General features: G+C 34.4%; 1 protein-coding gene across 1 annotated transcript; it reads right to left on the reverse strand.

The window, feature by feature from the left end:
• Positions 1–656: 656 nt before the first annotated feature.
• Positions 657–13,781, reverse strand: LOC107850940 (agmatine deiminase). Its single transcript, XM_016695800.2, has 10 exons — positions 13,471–13,781; positions 11,366–11,479; positions 11,157–11,246; positions 10,974–11,058; positions 10,109–10,164; positions 9,930–10,008; positions 8,309–8,443; positions 5,052–5,284; positions 4,089–4,247; positions 657–993 (listed from the first exon to the last, which is right to left on the reverse strand). The coding sequence occupies exons 1-10, from the start codon at positions 13,555–13,557 to the stop codon at positions 871–873; spliced, it is 1,161 nt and encodes a 386-aa protein (XP_016551286.1). The 5' UTR covers positions 13,558–13,781; the 3' UTR covers positions 657–870.
• Positions 13,782–15,668: the final 1,887 nt, after the last annotated feature.

The raw sequence follows: 15,668 nt of genomic DNA on the forward strand, positions 1-15,668 counted from the left end.
AATAACTGCGCAAAATGCGGGCAAACTCACTAGTTTTCATAAAATAAAACTAAAAAATCATTGACTTTCCAAGTATCCGTCAGTTTTCATCGTTCGGTTCTCATCTTGTTTTTAGTGAAATTATTTGTAGTTTAATATTATTTCTAATTCACTTTTAAAGTTTGGTGTAATTTTTTGGGCAAAATTTAAAAATAGCATACTTATCCTCTTAATTATGAGTTTCATAGCAACAGTTTCATAATTGCATAATAAAGCAAGTTGTATTTTATATTTTTGCAAACTGTTGCTATAAAAATACAAATACATCTGATTTTTACTGCCCTTATAATCGATATGTATTTTATATTTTTACAAACTGTTGCTACAAAAATACAAATACATACAAATACATATACTACAAAATGTTATTTGATAAAAATGCTATTATTTTTTATAATTTAATACTTAAGTATGCTACTTTATGTATTTTTTCCTAATTTTTTTTTCAATTTATAACTTCTGCTTTTTAGCGTCTAGTGCAGTTTTTGTATTACATATTTTAGAGTTTAATGTAACTTTCTTAGTGTTTACAATTAAATCTCCTTTTTTTCATAGTTCTCAACAAATTTAATTAATTTCTCTCATAGTTCTTAGCAAATTTAACAAATAGAGTTCAATGAATATTTAAAATATCAATTATTAAACTTTTAAAACTTTTAAGGTGCATATGTAACATTATTTTTGCACTCCGGAATCTTGAAAGAAAAAGTAAATACAGAAAATAAAGTTCGTGTCCAATGTGAATATCAATCATAAAATATCTGATATTCGCCAGATTACAGACAATTCCATATTATCACTTGCAAATGTCAAATATTAGCTATCCCTTTGCTACGATATGGAGCCATTTATAAGTTTGGATGAACATTCTGGGCCGGTTGGCTGCTGCTGTGTGATACAATGTATATTTCCACCTCCCAGAACAATTTCTCTAGCACCTTTAATTCCTACAACCTGCAACAATCATTTTCAAAATTAAATGACTTCTGGAGGAAATATTCAGATTGTATAACGGAACATGAGGAAATATTGGGTGCAAGAATGAGTTAAAAAGCATGAATTTTCTCTCCGTCACAGCATCAGACTGCAATTTGATGAAGTCATTTCATTGCATATTTCATGCATAGTCGTGACACCATAGAGGTGGCAAAGGAAGTTCCATATTTAAGTACACATTAGCACCTCTCAGTTACATAATAAATCAGTGGGTGCTAAGGGTGTGTTTGGTATGAAGGAAAATGTTTTCCTTTGAAAATGTTTTCATGGAAAACAATGGTTACTTATTTTCTCATGTTTGGTTGGTGAATGGAATACATTTTCTGAAAAATACTTTTTAGTGTTTGGTGGGTTAATGAAAATATTTCCAGAAAATAGTTTCTGAATTGTGAATCAACCCCGATGACTGATCAAGGACCCGACCCCAACTCTCGACCCGCCCCGACCCCGACCCCTGACTCGAGACCCCACCCCGACTCCCCACCCGAACCCGACCCCAACTCCCGACTCGGGACCCGAACCTAAATCTCGACTCCCAACTCAAGCCCTGACCTCGACACTCGATTTGGGACCCAACCTTGACACCCAACTCGATATTCGATCTCCACATTCGAATCGGAACCCAACCCCGACGCCCAACTCGACTCCCAACCCGAGCCCTGACCCAGACACCCGATTCGAGACCCAACTCGATATTTGAACTTGGCATCTGAATCGAGACCTAACCCAACACCCAATTCGGGACCAACCCTGACACCTAACCCGAGACCCGACCCCGACATCGGAACAAGGACCAAACCCCGACTCCCTACTCCCGACCCTTGAACTGAGACCCACCCCTGATTCCTAAATCTAGACCCAACCTCGATACCCGTACGAGACTTGACCTCAAAATCCGACACCTGATTCAGGACCCTACCCTGACTCCCATTCCAAGACCGAAGCCTAATACCCAACCCAAAACCTGACCCCGACACCTAGCACGACACTCGACCTCGAGACCTGATTCCAACTCCCGACCTGGGACTCGACTCTTTACTCCAAACTGAGACCCAACCCCGACACTCGATCCATGAAACTTTCTCAACTCCTGAACCCTCGACATCGAATCGGGACCTGAACCCGACACCCCAGTTGTTCATGAATTGAGTTTAGGATCGGATCGAGGCTTGAGTTTCAAGTTGAGGTCAAGCATCCGAACCTAAGTCATCTTTGGGAGTCGAGCCTCGAGTTGAGGTCAGATCCCAAGTCCTATATCTAGGATCAGAGTTGAGAGTAGGGTCTCGAATCGAGGTTGGGAGTCAGGTTTCGAGTCGAGAATCGAGAGTCAGGGTCGGGAGTTAGATCCCGAGTTAGTGTCGGCAACCTGTACTCGAGTTAGTCAAAGAGTTTTAGAAATGTTTTTCCTTAATTTTTGAAGGAAAGTCATATTCCTTAAATTTGAGAAAAATAAAGTTCATTTGGATAATATTTTCCAAAACATTTAAGCCAACCAAACATGAGAAAATTGAAAAAAATTTCTTTCATACCAAACACACTCTAAATGATAATGGAACTATGTTCATGTACGAGGAATATGTTTAACAATAACTAAACTAATACATAGGTATGTGAATGCACGAGTACATCAATAGTCATCATTTATAATCATATGCTTGGTCTTGTTTGTTTCAAGAGAAAAGACATAAAGTCACCACTGAACTTGTCCGAGATTTTCAAAAGGCTACTTTAACTTTGAGAGCAACTTATTACCTCATAAAAGTTATAAAAACAATTACAAATGGACCATTTTGACTGAATTTACAGTCTATATATTTTATCACACAAGAGACGCGTGTGAGGGGAAAAGAATTATTGAACCAACCAATAAAAAAATGCCACGTGTAATAAAAAATTTACATTTTTTTCTTATTTGCATTTTTCTTTCTTCCTTTTCTATTTTTTTCTTTTGTTTCTTCCATATTCTCCATTAATGGTGTCTTGCTTTCCCCCTTCCTCTTCTTTTCCATTAATGGAATGATGGTGAATTTTATCGTGGTTGGTGTATATTTTTCGATAAAAATGATAAAGAGATTAAAAAAAGGTCTGTAAAAAGGAGATGGTATGTTAGCCACCATTTTTTTCAGTGAAGAGGTATTTTCCATCGATCAAAAAAGTGATGAAATTTTGTTGGATTGCTGAATTACCATGGTGGAAGAAATAAATGTTAAAGTGAGCTAAAAATCTAATGAAATTTTAGTAAAAGAAACCATAAACAATTATAAAATCATTGATTTTCGTATGAAATTAGAGAATAAAAAATAACTAACCAAATAAATACAAAGGATTATGTCCACTTTTAATTTTCTAAACCCACTACAATTATAATAGCACAAAAAGGATGGAGTGGTTATTATTTTCAAGTTTATAGGTGGATTATGGAAGTTTTGAATAGGAAGAAGGAGAAGGAGATTAGTTGAATTTGAAGAAAAGAAGAACAAGAATGTGTGTGATTTTGGGGGTGGGGGTATTGGCTGACGTGGAGGGAGAGGATTGGGTAAGAGAGAAAAAAAATCAAAAAAGAGAGAGAAAAAACAAAAAGAGAAAAATTTAAAAAAATATTTATAAATATATTGACCTGTGTCAATCAGTAATTGGTGCGTGTTTGGCACCTAATTGTTAGAAATTGGGATTGATTCCAAGAAGACGTATTAATATCATTTCAAAATTGTTTAGGGGGTAACAGGATGCCCGCAACTTTAAGTGTCTTTTTGAAAATTTTAGACAAATTCAGTGGTGCATCTGTCTTTTCTCTTGTTTCAATGTTCTCTTGGATTCTTCTAACATCCGAGTTTCTACAGGGAATTTTTCTCATGACTAGATGACTTTATTATTACTTATTTCGATGAGTATTTAGTAGGTGATTTTACATCCCGGCCAATTGAGATCATTCTAGGTCATGAAAAGCAATATTTACTACAAGGGTAGCCAGGTAATTTCATATACTGCTCTTCCCCTAATGTTCAATGACTAGCGACCCTTGCAATAGTAAGGAGATCAAGTTCTATGCTTACCTCATAATCTGGAAATGCCAGTGAGAGGACTCTAATAGCTTCTTCATCCCATTTTTTATCGCCAAATTGTGGAGCAATAATTGCACCGTTAGCAATGTAGAAATTTACATAAGAAGCAGCAAGCCTTGTACCTGAAGTCCTAGGTTTAGCATCACCATCCTGTTAAGACAATAGTAGGATGAGATCAGAATGATCGACTCCAAGAGAAACTGAGAAAGATACTTCACTTTCTACTTTCAGATTGTAGCTACTCAAGAAAGGAAGTAGAATAGCGAAGCTGGAAAAGTGCTTGGGGGACTTTGGAAAGATTACTGTTGCATGAGATCTATAATGTCACTAATATGATTTTCCTCAAGATATAATTTAGTTTCGAAGGATCATATTTTTCAAAATGACACAGGTGTATTTCCCCTGAATCATTAATATTTCATTCAAACAGCTGTTGCAGAAGGTCAAGTTACATTCTATCTTTTAACAGAACATGATCAAGAAGTCTGTCAAAAGTTTGGAATTATAAGGCCACGCAATTGTTTTGAGTTTTGAGTCTGATACAGTGATGCAAAAGGATAGCTGTTTCAATTAATTCTATACAAAGATTTATGGTTACAGTTCTGTGAGCAAAGAGAAAGTTACTTTCAACAGAGAGGAAGATAAAAACAACATCATACCCAGTGGAATCAAGAGAGAGGAAGATGGCGTCACAAAAAAAACAATGTAATCCATATATAGTTATCTTTGATCCAAAATTTCAACTGGTGAATATCATCCTACCCGTGAATGGTTTCATATAATAGAAAAAGAAAAGAGAATTAAATCGCCATGCCTATATCATATTAACAAATTCTGGCAAACATCGACTTGAGATGCAATGACTTTTTAGACAGCTCTGCAATTTTCTTTTTTTCTTTTTATTTTGTGAATCACAGTTGTGGAATATTACCAAAAAGGTACCAAAGAAATTACCTGAACTAGTCCATCTGCCTCCTCATCTGTCATATAGAGTGGCCCAGGTACATGGAGTTTGATCACTTGTATTTTTCTACCATTGGCATCAGAAGTATTTTCAAGAACAGAGAGGGCTTCAAGGGATCTTTCATACTGTTGATCAGACGGATCATCAGTCCAAGACAACAAAACAACACCAGGCTTCACAAAACAGCACATGTTGTCAATATGACCATTTGTATCATCATCACCTGCAACGTCAACAGTGAACTAAAGTCTAACTATTCATTCTCTATGATTATTTTGTGAAAAAAAAAAAAAAGGAAACAAAATCAAGGTCTAATGCGTGTAAATTTTGAAAGATAAACAATAAAACTACGAACATATGGAGCGGTTACATTCCAATACGTTATTTGAGAATGACACTTAAACTGTCTAATAAGAAATAGGTTAATAACCTAACTAAAAGATCCCTTTGGATTGGCATTTAAGGGAAAATTTGAACGTGACTCTCTATTATAATTAAAATATCAAGTATTTTAGATTATTTAAGGGTATTCTGATCCTGCCATAATGTTATAACCAACTCAGTAATCAATTCTTTTCTTATCTTTCCGTCAACTAATTTCTTCTTCGCAAATATGAGGAAAAACATAGATATATCAGATTTTAAAGACTAATTTCCAGTGAAATCCTTATAATTGGCTCAGACCTTAAGGTCAACGCCATTAAGTTAGCTAATTTTATACTTAACATTTCTGGGGAGGTTCTATGGCGATGCCTGGAGGCTAGAGGTGTACATGTGGTATGCACTAGGACGGTATGCACTAGGACAATTAAGGACATACACGATGGAGTCAAGAATCGAGTAAGGAAAGTTGAAGGAGACTCAGAGCACTTCTTAGATATGATGGGGTTGCACCAGAGATCAACTCTTAACCTACTTTTAATTTGTCTTGATAATGGATAATTGACGTGCAAATCCAAGGTGAGGTGCTATGGTGTATGTTATTAGCAGATGATATAGTTCAGATTGATGAGACTTGTGGTGGAGTTAACACTAAGCTAAGGGTTTGGAGATAGACTTTGAAGTCTAAAGGTTGAGCAGAACCAAAACAGAATACTTGGAGTGCAAGTTCAGTGATGAATCATATAAAATTAGCGTGAAAGTGAGGTTTGATATCCGGGTCATTTAAAAGAGAGGAGTTTTTTAAGTATCTTAGTTCTATTATCCAAGGTACTGGGGAGAATGATGATGATGTCACACATAGTATTGGAGTAGGGTAGATGAAATAGAGGCTCACATCCGAAATCTTGTGTGATAAGAAGGTGCCACCAAAACTTACAAGGAAAATTCTATAGAGTGGTAGTTAGACCAACTATGTTGTATGCAAGAAGTATTGATCAGTCAAGAACTCTGAAGTTCAGAAGATGAAAGTTATGGAAATGAGGATGTTGAAGTAGATATGTAGGCTTACTAGGAGAGATATGATTGAAAATGAAGATACCGGGGTCAAGGTGGGAATGGCCTTTATGGAGGACAAGATGCGGGGAAGTCACGCTAACATAGTTCGGACATGTGAAGAGGAGATGCGCAGATACCCTAGTGCAGAGGTATGAGAGATTGAGTACAGATGGTTCAGGGAGAAGTAGAGGGTAAGTCGAAGAAGTATTCGAGAGAGGTGACTAGACAGGACATGCCTCAACTTCAACTTACTGAGAACATGACCTTAGATAGAAGGTTGTGGGGGGCACAGATTATGGTAAAAAGCTAGTAGGAAGTGGGTATTGTCTCACTTATCCTTGCATACTAGTAGTCGTAGGCTCGTAGCATTACTTTTGTAGGTTTTGTTCTTCAATTGCTCTTACTATCTCTCACTATCTGCTATTTATTATTCTTTGGCTATATTATTATTTTGTTGTAGATACTGTTCCTTTTTTAAGAATGCTTTCCGTACTCTCTTTAGTATTTTGTTGTGATTTCTTCAACTCTATTACTCCCTCTGTTTCAATTTGCTGGCACCAAATTAAAGATAAATGTACCAAAATGTCCTTTAATCTTGTAGTCTTGAATATGTCACGTGAAAAGTTGAAATTAAGAACTTGCTAAAAAGGAACGAGGCATTCTTTTCTAAACGAACTAAAAAGGAAAGTAGATCAAACAAATTGAAACGGAGGGAGTATTTCTTTTCCCGAACTGCTTTGTTATGTTTTCCCTTGAACCGAGGGTCTATTTGAAATAACCTCTCTACAAAACATAACTATTTCAACATCCACAAAAAAAAATTCCAAATGACAAAACTAAAGGTCTTGCACCAAAATACATCTCTGAGACTTATGCTTCACTTTATAACTGCTACCTTAATTAAGAGGAACAAATATCCCTTCTTTTGATAACCCTAGAGCTAGGCCAGCATGCACATAGGTCGACTAATTTCCCTGGATACCTGCCACCACAACAACAGGTATCCTACATGTCCAACAAAAGTTAGAAAGAACATTCATTGGGCAAATATAACACTCCCAAGAAATGAGATGCCAAAATTCCAGGGAAAAATGCTCCACCAAGTTTTGATCATAGCAGTATTTTGTAAAAAAAAAAAGGTACTCTTTTTTCCATATCAGGTCCAGTTCTTAAAACCTTAGAACCTGTTCAGATTTGCTTATTTTAAGTGTTTTTAAGCCAAAATAGATTATAAGCACTATTGTAATGTTTGGGTAAAATTAAAAAAAAAGTGTGTTTTCAAGCACTTGTTTTTAAGCCAAAAGGCATACGTTAGAATTCCTAATTTATGGCTTTTGGTTTTATAAGCAAAAAGCTATAAGCCCATCCAAACAGGCTCTTACAGACTTGGGTTAACCCCAAACTGCAGTTTACAGTCTCCTTTCCAAAACTCCTATCTCAAAAAGGGCAGCTTAAGTAAAAAAAGGTTCAACCAAAAAGAAGTCTTGGAAGTGGGAACATGCACATATATCAAAAAAAGAAGGTTCAACCAAAAAGAAGTCTTGGAAGTGGGAACATGCACATATATCAAAAAGCACTGATGGAAACTGTCGTATTAATTAACATATCAAATCTCAAGATTCTTGGGTCTGTTTTGTCTTTTGAAAAAATGGGAATGGATACGCATCATCATAATGACACAATCAAGGATAGAACTTTGTTTAATCCAACACTACCACATGAAAGCATGGACTGTTGCAGGTCAAAGACACAGTTCGACTATATTAACTATGTGCACAGAAAAACGTAAGTTCACGAGCAGAATGAATACCAAACAACCCTCGAGGCAGCCAAATAATCTTCCTGACTCCAAGATATGCTTTTAGTTCATCCTCAATCTGTTCTTTAGCCAAATGGGAATTCCTATTTTTGCTCAGAAGGCACTCTTCTGTTGTGAGACAAGTCCCTGAAGAGAATATAAACGAGGATAAGAGGCATGCACTTTGCAGCTAACAACAATCATAAGAGTGGTATCTGAATTCAGAATACAATATGAGATTCAGGGAAAACAGATGAAGACCCCATGGAACTGGATAAATGTGCAAGTAGATGAAAGTAAATTACCAGCAGAACCTTTCAACTCTTTCTTTCAGCATTCTAAATTCAATTTGGCACATTCAGTACTTTGTATTACGAGCTACAATTTAAGATGTCATTTAGTTCAAGAGTTAATAATTAAGTTCTGTATAGAGAAGCTGTGACGTGGTTTTTGGCTTCCACACTTCACTTGCTTAGAGCTTGTTTGAGATTACTGTTAGAAAACTGCTTATTTGAGAAATATTTTATAAAATAACTTTTCACAAAAGTGCTTTTTATTTTATAAAATAACTTTTCACAAAAGTGCTTTTGAAAAAAAAGCAATCTATGTTTGATAAATGTATTTAAAAAGTGTTTTTGATAAACGGATTGTGTTTGGATAATATTTTTCAAAAAGTGCTTTTGAGAGACAAATAACCGACCTACACTACTAAATTCATTTTATAGAAAATATTTAGTTTAAATATCTATTATAGTATTTTAATTAAAATTTTATTTTTATTTAATTAAAAAGTACTTACTATAAATTTTCAATCAATATTTATATAGATAGATAGGTTAAAAAATATTAAATAATAATATAATACTTAAACAATTTAAATATTACTTAAAACATCAAACAAAAATGAATTTAAAAATTATTCCATAAATTAAATCACTAGATATGAAAAAATTCACCACATGGTAAGAAATATGTCACTTTTCATGATTTTATTTAAAATTAAATATTCGAGAAAACATTTACAAGTATTGCCAAAATACCATTTGAGCTTGCAACGTGATTCATCTGTCATTTATTATCATAATGATAAAAATAAAGAGTTATATATTCTTCGACCATCATCATCAATGATACTTTCGATTTTATTTAAAGAAAATGAACGAAAAATAAAATCATAATATATAAATCATAGAATAAAATAAAGAACTATGATGTTAATATGAAGTATAAAATTTTAAAATCAAACTTATAAGATATGTTAATTAATTAATAATGGATATACACACACACATATGCATGTGTGTATAAGTGATAGGGATATTATTATCATAAAAAAATAATTTTCTGCTTCTGCTTTTTTTAAAGACAAATATTTTATGCTTCTTCCAAGAAGCAATGCTTCTTTTTAAAAGCACTTTTGCAAGTTTACCAAACATCTTTCGTTTTCATTTTTCATTTTCAGAAAAGTGTTTTTTTTTCAAAAAAAAAAAAAGCATCGGGAGTTTGTCTATGACTGGAGTTTCACAAATAGTTTACAGCTACCGAAATCAACTCTCTGAAATGGAGAATGAGGCTCATTTTCAAACTAGAAGAAAATCAAGTAGAGTTCATAAAATAGATAAAATGAGTCTACCTTCTCCATCTACATGAATGCTTCCACCTTCAAGAATCAGAGAGTGTGAAAACCTTGGGAGCTTTTCAATTGCCAAAATCTAAGCAAAATGAACACAATGGTGACTCAATGGAGGTGTATCTAATAACCAATAATGTACTATCAACAAGACATATCTACAGCATTTGAAATTCACAGACCTTTCTTGCAACAAGAAGGTCAAGACTCCAGTCTTTGTAACAGCCATCATCAACACCTAGATATTTCAAATATCACCATTATGAATGTGTTTTGCCATAGAGAAATAAACCAAAAGTATCTTGCATCAATCCAAGGGAAACCATATATTACTGAATATAGTTTCCAGACATTATTACTATGGCAAGACAGAACCAAAGCATGCATGTGATTAGAGCAAATACGCACAGGTATGTTTCTCTTTGTGGAAGTTCTAGGCAATCAAATCAAAATATTAAACAAAAAAGATAAAGATTCTGAGCCCTTCAACAGATCGTCAGACGATATTTCTCTGGATTCCGTATGACATGACAAGTGGTAAAATATTCGTGTCATATGCTGGAGCTGAAATGCTAAGAAAGCCTCTAGCATTTGAGAAGGAAAAAGTCAACATAAAGTACCATCATGTCAGATTCGCTATTAGATAAAATATCTGATGATCAACACTTCGGGAAAAAAGAGTTCTCCAGTAGGATCGATGGGAATTTTCCCTTGACAAAAAAAATACTCTTATTGCTGACTCCAGTGCATATAGCTTTAAAGATCAACCTGTGGAGGACTAACAGTCTTCTACAAACAAGATAATCATGAGTTCAAACTTTTAGTCCCGTAAATTGCAGATTGGAGACTGAGTATATATGTTAAGCCTCCCAAGAAAAAATATTTCCTTCAATTAATGGAAATCAGATCGCATTTTGTAGCTAACAGATGAGAACTCCTGGAACAGTATACTCCAGTTGACAGCTTTTGCGTGAAAAAAAGGAAAAGAGAAAAAAAACAGCATAGGTGTTCCTCATATATATAAAGAGTGGGATCCAAATCTCTTACCACCCCAACTATTGAAGGTCCAATCAATCCCTGCAACACTTGAAGCTACATGTTTTGCATTTGCTGCGGTATTTCTGATGACAAACTGCATAGATAGTGATAAAAATTTCTTGTAACTTCCTGTTGGTGTGACTGTTAAAAGTAAATACTATTTGAACTCCACAGAAGGAAACAGTAGCTCACGGTTGGACCAGTATCACGAAACCAACAATCATTCATGCTCATCTCCACAACCCTGATATGTTTAGGCAACAAGCTGCATGTGTTTTCCCACTGTACAAAATAGATATGTATCAGAACCACACACTAGGGAATATGATTCTTTTAGAACTAAGGAGGGAATATCATGGCGCAATAAGAAAACTTTTTTGGTGCCTTCAGAAACTGCCAACCTGAGCAGCACTAGCACAGACTGTTACTGGTTCAAATCTTGAAACAGCAGATGCTATAGCTGCAAATACACGCTGACCATGGACTGCATTATTTCGCCAGTTATCTGGGCGCTCCTACATCTCAATAACAAAGCTATCAGCAAATAGACACCCAAACTATTCTCTGGTTCTTTTCAAGCAATTACTACCAGAATATCGTGTTGCTCGAAAAGTTGAGCAAAAAAGAAAGGGAAGGGAAAGAAATAAATTTGGGAGATATTACTACTGAACAGAGACAAACACGCATTGCATTTTAAGAGATTACTACTGAACAGGGATGAACACGCATTGCATTTTAAGAGATTATAATGAGTCGTGTCAAGATGTCGACCATACAGATGGTATCATAAAATGTCAGTAAGAAATGTAAAATCTGCAGTTCAAACAAAGATATTGATCACATTGCTAAATCTACTCAACCAGCCATACTCAGAGGCGGATCAAAGATTTGAAGTTTATGGCTTCTATTGTGAACCAAGCAAACTTTGCGCAGGCCTATGGGTTAGAAGTGGTGAATGGGGCTGCTTTAGCTAGAATTATTGGGCTGACTAAAATGTTGGAGAGTTTTATTTGGGATCCAAGCGCAAGTATCAATTAGTTAAATAGGAATTGGGTTAGACAGAAACGGTTATGCAATTATGTTTCAGCTTTGCCTTAGTCAGTTATCCTCTCATCCCTCTTCTATGTTGTAGTAAGCCATCTCCTTCTAGTACCTTCTTCCCATGTTATTCTAACATTTCTCCATTATAGTTGTTCACTATTACCTAGTTGTTTCAATTCTCAATTGTAATATGGATCCAACAAGTATAATATAACGTAGTGTTGTGTTGAGAAATTCAGGTTTGTTACAGGTTCTGGCAACTCTACTTTGTCATCAAACTCACAACTCATTTAGAATGGGTTCGCAATTTATATATGTTCATATTTAGAGGAATTCCCAACACATACAGAGGGTGAGCTACTGGGTTCTGCCAAAACCATATAATATACTAAACACCTGCCTCTGGTCATATTCTTCTAAGATGGAACTCCAATACAAAATTTCAAATAGAGACTTCTGACACTTAATGATACAAAAAGGAACTAAAGACAACTTCAACAGATAATTAAAAGGAAGAGAATCAGCAGCTGCCATTGTAGTTTGCTGATGACATCAAGTAAAGTTTCTTCTCACTTGCAACAGAAAAGCTTTAAACACTTAGTATGAAAATTCGATCTGAAAGAAGAAGCGCAACAAATAGCATTCCTGAATGATATGCAAACTCACATGAAACAATGAGTTGCATCAATTCCATTTATCCTGATTGGCACAATACTGAATTTTGCAACTACATATTGGCATGTTGCTGAATTACCTGCTATATTTGATACGCATAAATCCACTTATAATTATCTAAAGATTAGAGTGTATGGAGTGATTATATATCCTTACATACATTATTTTATTTTAGTTCATAAATTTATCTATTTTACACTTATGTTTTGCTGCATATGCATACATGGTCCAAGATGGAAGCAGTGACCTTGTGGCTAGACCCCAAGTGAAGGGATTTCAAGGCGAATATGAACTTCCTATTGAAATGAAGAGACTAATCTGAGGTGAAAGGGTAGAGTAGGAGCACCCAAGGGTGTGACCTAGTGATCAATGAATGAGTTACAAGTCAAAGTGCTAATCCCAATAGAAACAAAAAGTACTACATAATTTCTTCCTATCTGTGCTACCTTAGTGAATAGAATTACCTGGTAGTTGTTGCTTGTGGTGTAACTGGTCAAAGTGCATGAAAGGGTTTGTGCATGAAAGTTAACCCGACATTAAAAAAAAAAAGACGGGGACGGCCGGGGGAGGAGGGGTGGGGGCGCGATTAGAATAGTACACGCAGCCATCCAAAAGGAAATTGCTCAGATAAAACTTGTCCACCTAAACGGACGCAAACTTCCACGATGACACAGCTAACTAACCTAACCCTAAAAAGACAGACGAGAACCCCAGAAGCAGAACCAAAAAGTTAAATTTTAATGAAGGAAGATCAAAAAAAAAAGTTGAAGAAAGTACGGAGAGTTCTCACAGGCCAACCCATCCAACAAGAAGAGTGGGGTTCCCATTCTGCAGGCATACGGTATCCATTTTCAACAGGCGTCCCTTTGAGATCCATCAGATTAAGCTCCCTCACCAGCGACAACACAAGCAGTGAGTATAATGTATAATTGAATTGAGTATTCGCACACACCCATATATTTATGGACAACAAAAAGTAAAGTGCGGCGCTGTAAAGATACTTTTTTTAAAAAAAAATTCAAGAAAGAAGATTCTACAAATAATAGTGGATGGCGTCAGCCGTGTGATTCTTTCTTTTCCTTTTTTATTAAACAACTAGTTACCGAAGACCTGTTCGAACGGACCCAATATATATTATTTTTAAATTATTAATTATTATAATTTATAATATTTTTTGATATTATAATTTATTATTTAAAATTATTTATTATTGTAATTTATAATACTCTTCTTGTTCAAACTTTTGTGATATTAATAGTCAATTTATATTTTAAAAGTAATTTAATTTTTTAATTATTGTGATTTATAATATTTTTTTCTATTTCAATTTAATAAATACTGATATAATTTCGAGTCAATCAAATATCACGATTGAAGTAAGGAACCAGCATATCTTAAATGATTCACAATAATTAATTAGAAATGATACAACAAAATTGTTATAAAAAATACTTGTAAAATTTTTTAAAGTAGACTTTATATAAGATGTAAATTAATTAAAAACATTAAGAGTTAATTTATTATTTTATGTTTATTATTTTTTATTAAATATTATTAATTTTTAATATTTAGATGACATATAATAATTACTTAAGGGTGATATAGTAAAATTACCGTTGAAGCAAATGAAGTAGACATGTAATAAATATTTATTTTACTTTTTTTAAAAAAATAAATTTTATTAATTTTTTAATACATAAATGTCATATAATAATTAATTAGGGGTGATATGGTAAATTTATGGAGTAAGCATGCTGGAAGCAACCATGACAACCACCAGTTGTCTATTTCCAGCAACTGCTACTCACACTTATATACAGTAACATGATTGAAGTAGCGAAATCGATATGTCTTGAATGACTCATAATAACTAATTAGAAGTGATATAGCAAAGCTGCTATAAAAAATACTTGTGCAATATTTTTAAGTGAGTCTCATATAAGATACCAAATTAATTTAAAACATCAGAAGTTAATTTATCATTTTATGTTTATTTTAATTTTTTATTAAATATTATTAATTTTTTTAATACTTAGACGACCTATAATAATTACTTAGGGTCGATATAGAAAAATTACGATTGAAGCAGCTGAAGCGAAATTACGGTTGAAGCAGCTGAAGAGGACATGTCACAAATATTTATTTTAATTTTTTAAATTAAATTTTATCAATTTTCTAATACGTAAATGTCATATAGTAATTAATTAGGGGTGATATAGTAAAATTACGGAGCAAGCAAGCAGCTGAAAGCAGACATGTAAACCGCTAGTTGTCTAATTCCAAGAGCTGCTACTCGCTCTTTTATATAGTAGTAACTACTCGCTTTGTGTTTTGTTAAGAAAATTCTAATTATATTTCTATTTTTGTAACGATCCAATTTGCTGAATCGGAACGCTACACGGTGCTCATGACCCCAAAGGACCACAAGCTAACCCATGACTGATATCTGTACCTGTATACTGCATAAGATAACATAATAATGTTGAAACATGTACTGAAATGTCATAAGGTTCGATAATGAACATAACTGAATAACGTAACATTTGTGTGGGGTAATAGAATACCCAAAACAAAACTGAAGTCTCAAACATGATTGTCTATATCTAGTCTGCATCTTGTCTGGAAGCCTCTACTGTCTGAAGAATCTAAATAAGGAGTTGATGGGATATGTCCCCAACTAACTCCAACTAATAAGCTAATCAATGAGATACTAGAAAATCATTATGTCCTCGAAGGATGAGGACTCATTTCTATTTTGTCTGCTAAATCTGGAATCTACTGCTGATCTAGAACTCGTGTCTCTAAACCTATGGTGTAACACAAAAAAAAAACACCATAGCGCGAATGCGTCAGTACATATGTATCGAGTATACATGTGAGGTAGGCTATTGGCAAGGGTTTGCATGCATGAATAATGCTAACTGACTGTCTAACATGAAGGTGAGAATACATGTATAAATACATAACTGTAACTGACAACGTGATTTC

This window comes from Capsicum annuum, chromosome 12 (genome assembly GCF_002878395.1).
Source record: "Capsicum annuum cultivar UCD-10X-F1 chromosome 12, UCD10Xv1.1, whole genome shotgun sequence".
Classification (NCBI taxonomy): Eukaryota; Viridiplantae; Streptophyta; class Magnoliopsida; order Solanales; family Solanaceae; genus Capsicum; species Capsicum annuum.

Bases quoted from the DNA above. Each gene is read 5' to 3' on its own strand.
- LOC107850940 (XM_016695800.2), bottom strand. From the start codon at position 13,557: ATGGATCTCAAAGGGACGCCTGTTGAAAATGGATACCGTATGCCTGCA. The intron at 10,165-10,973 runs GTAAGAGATTTG...TGAAATATCTAG, and splicing joins GACCTTCAATAGTTGGGGTG to GTGTTGATGATGGCTGTTAC. The intron at 8,444-9,929 runs GTAGACTCATTT...TATTCTCTTCAG, and splicing joins CATTCATGTAGATGGAGAAG to GGACTTGTCTCACAACAGAA.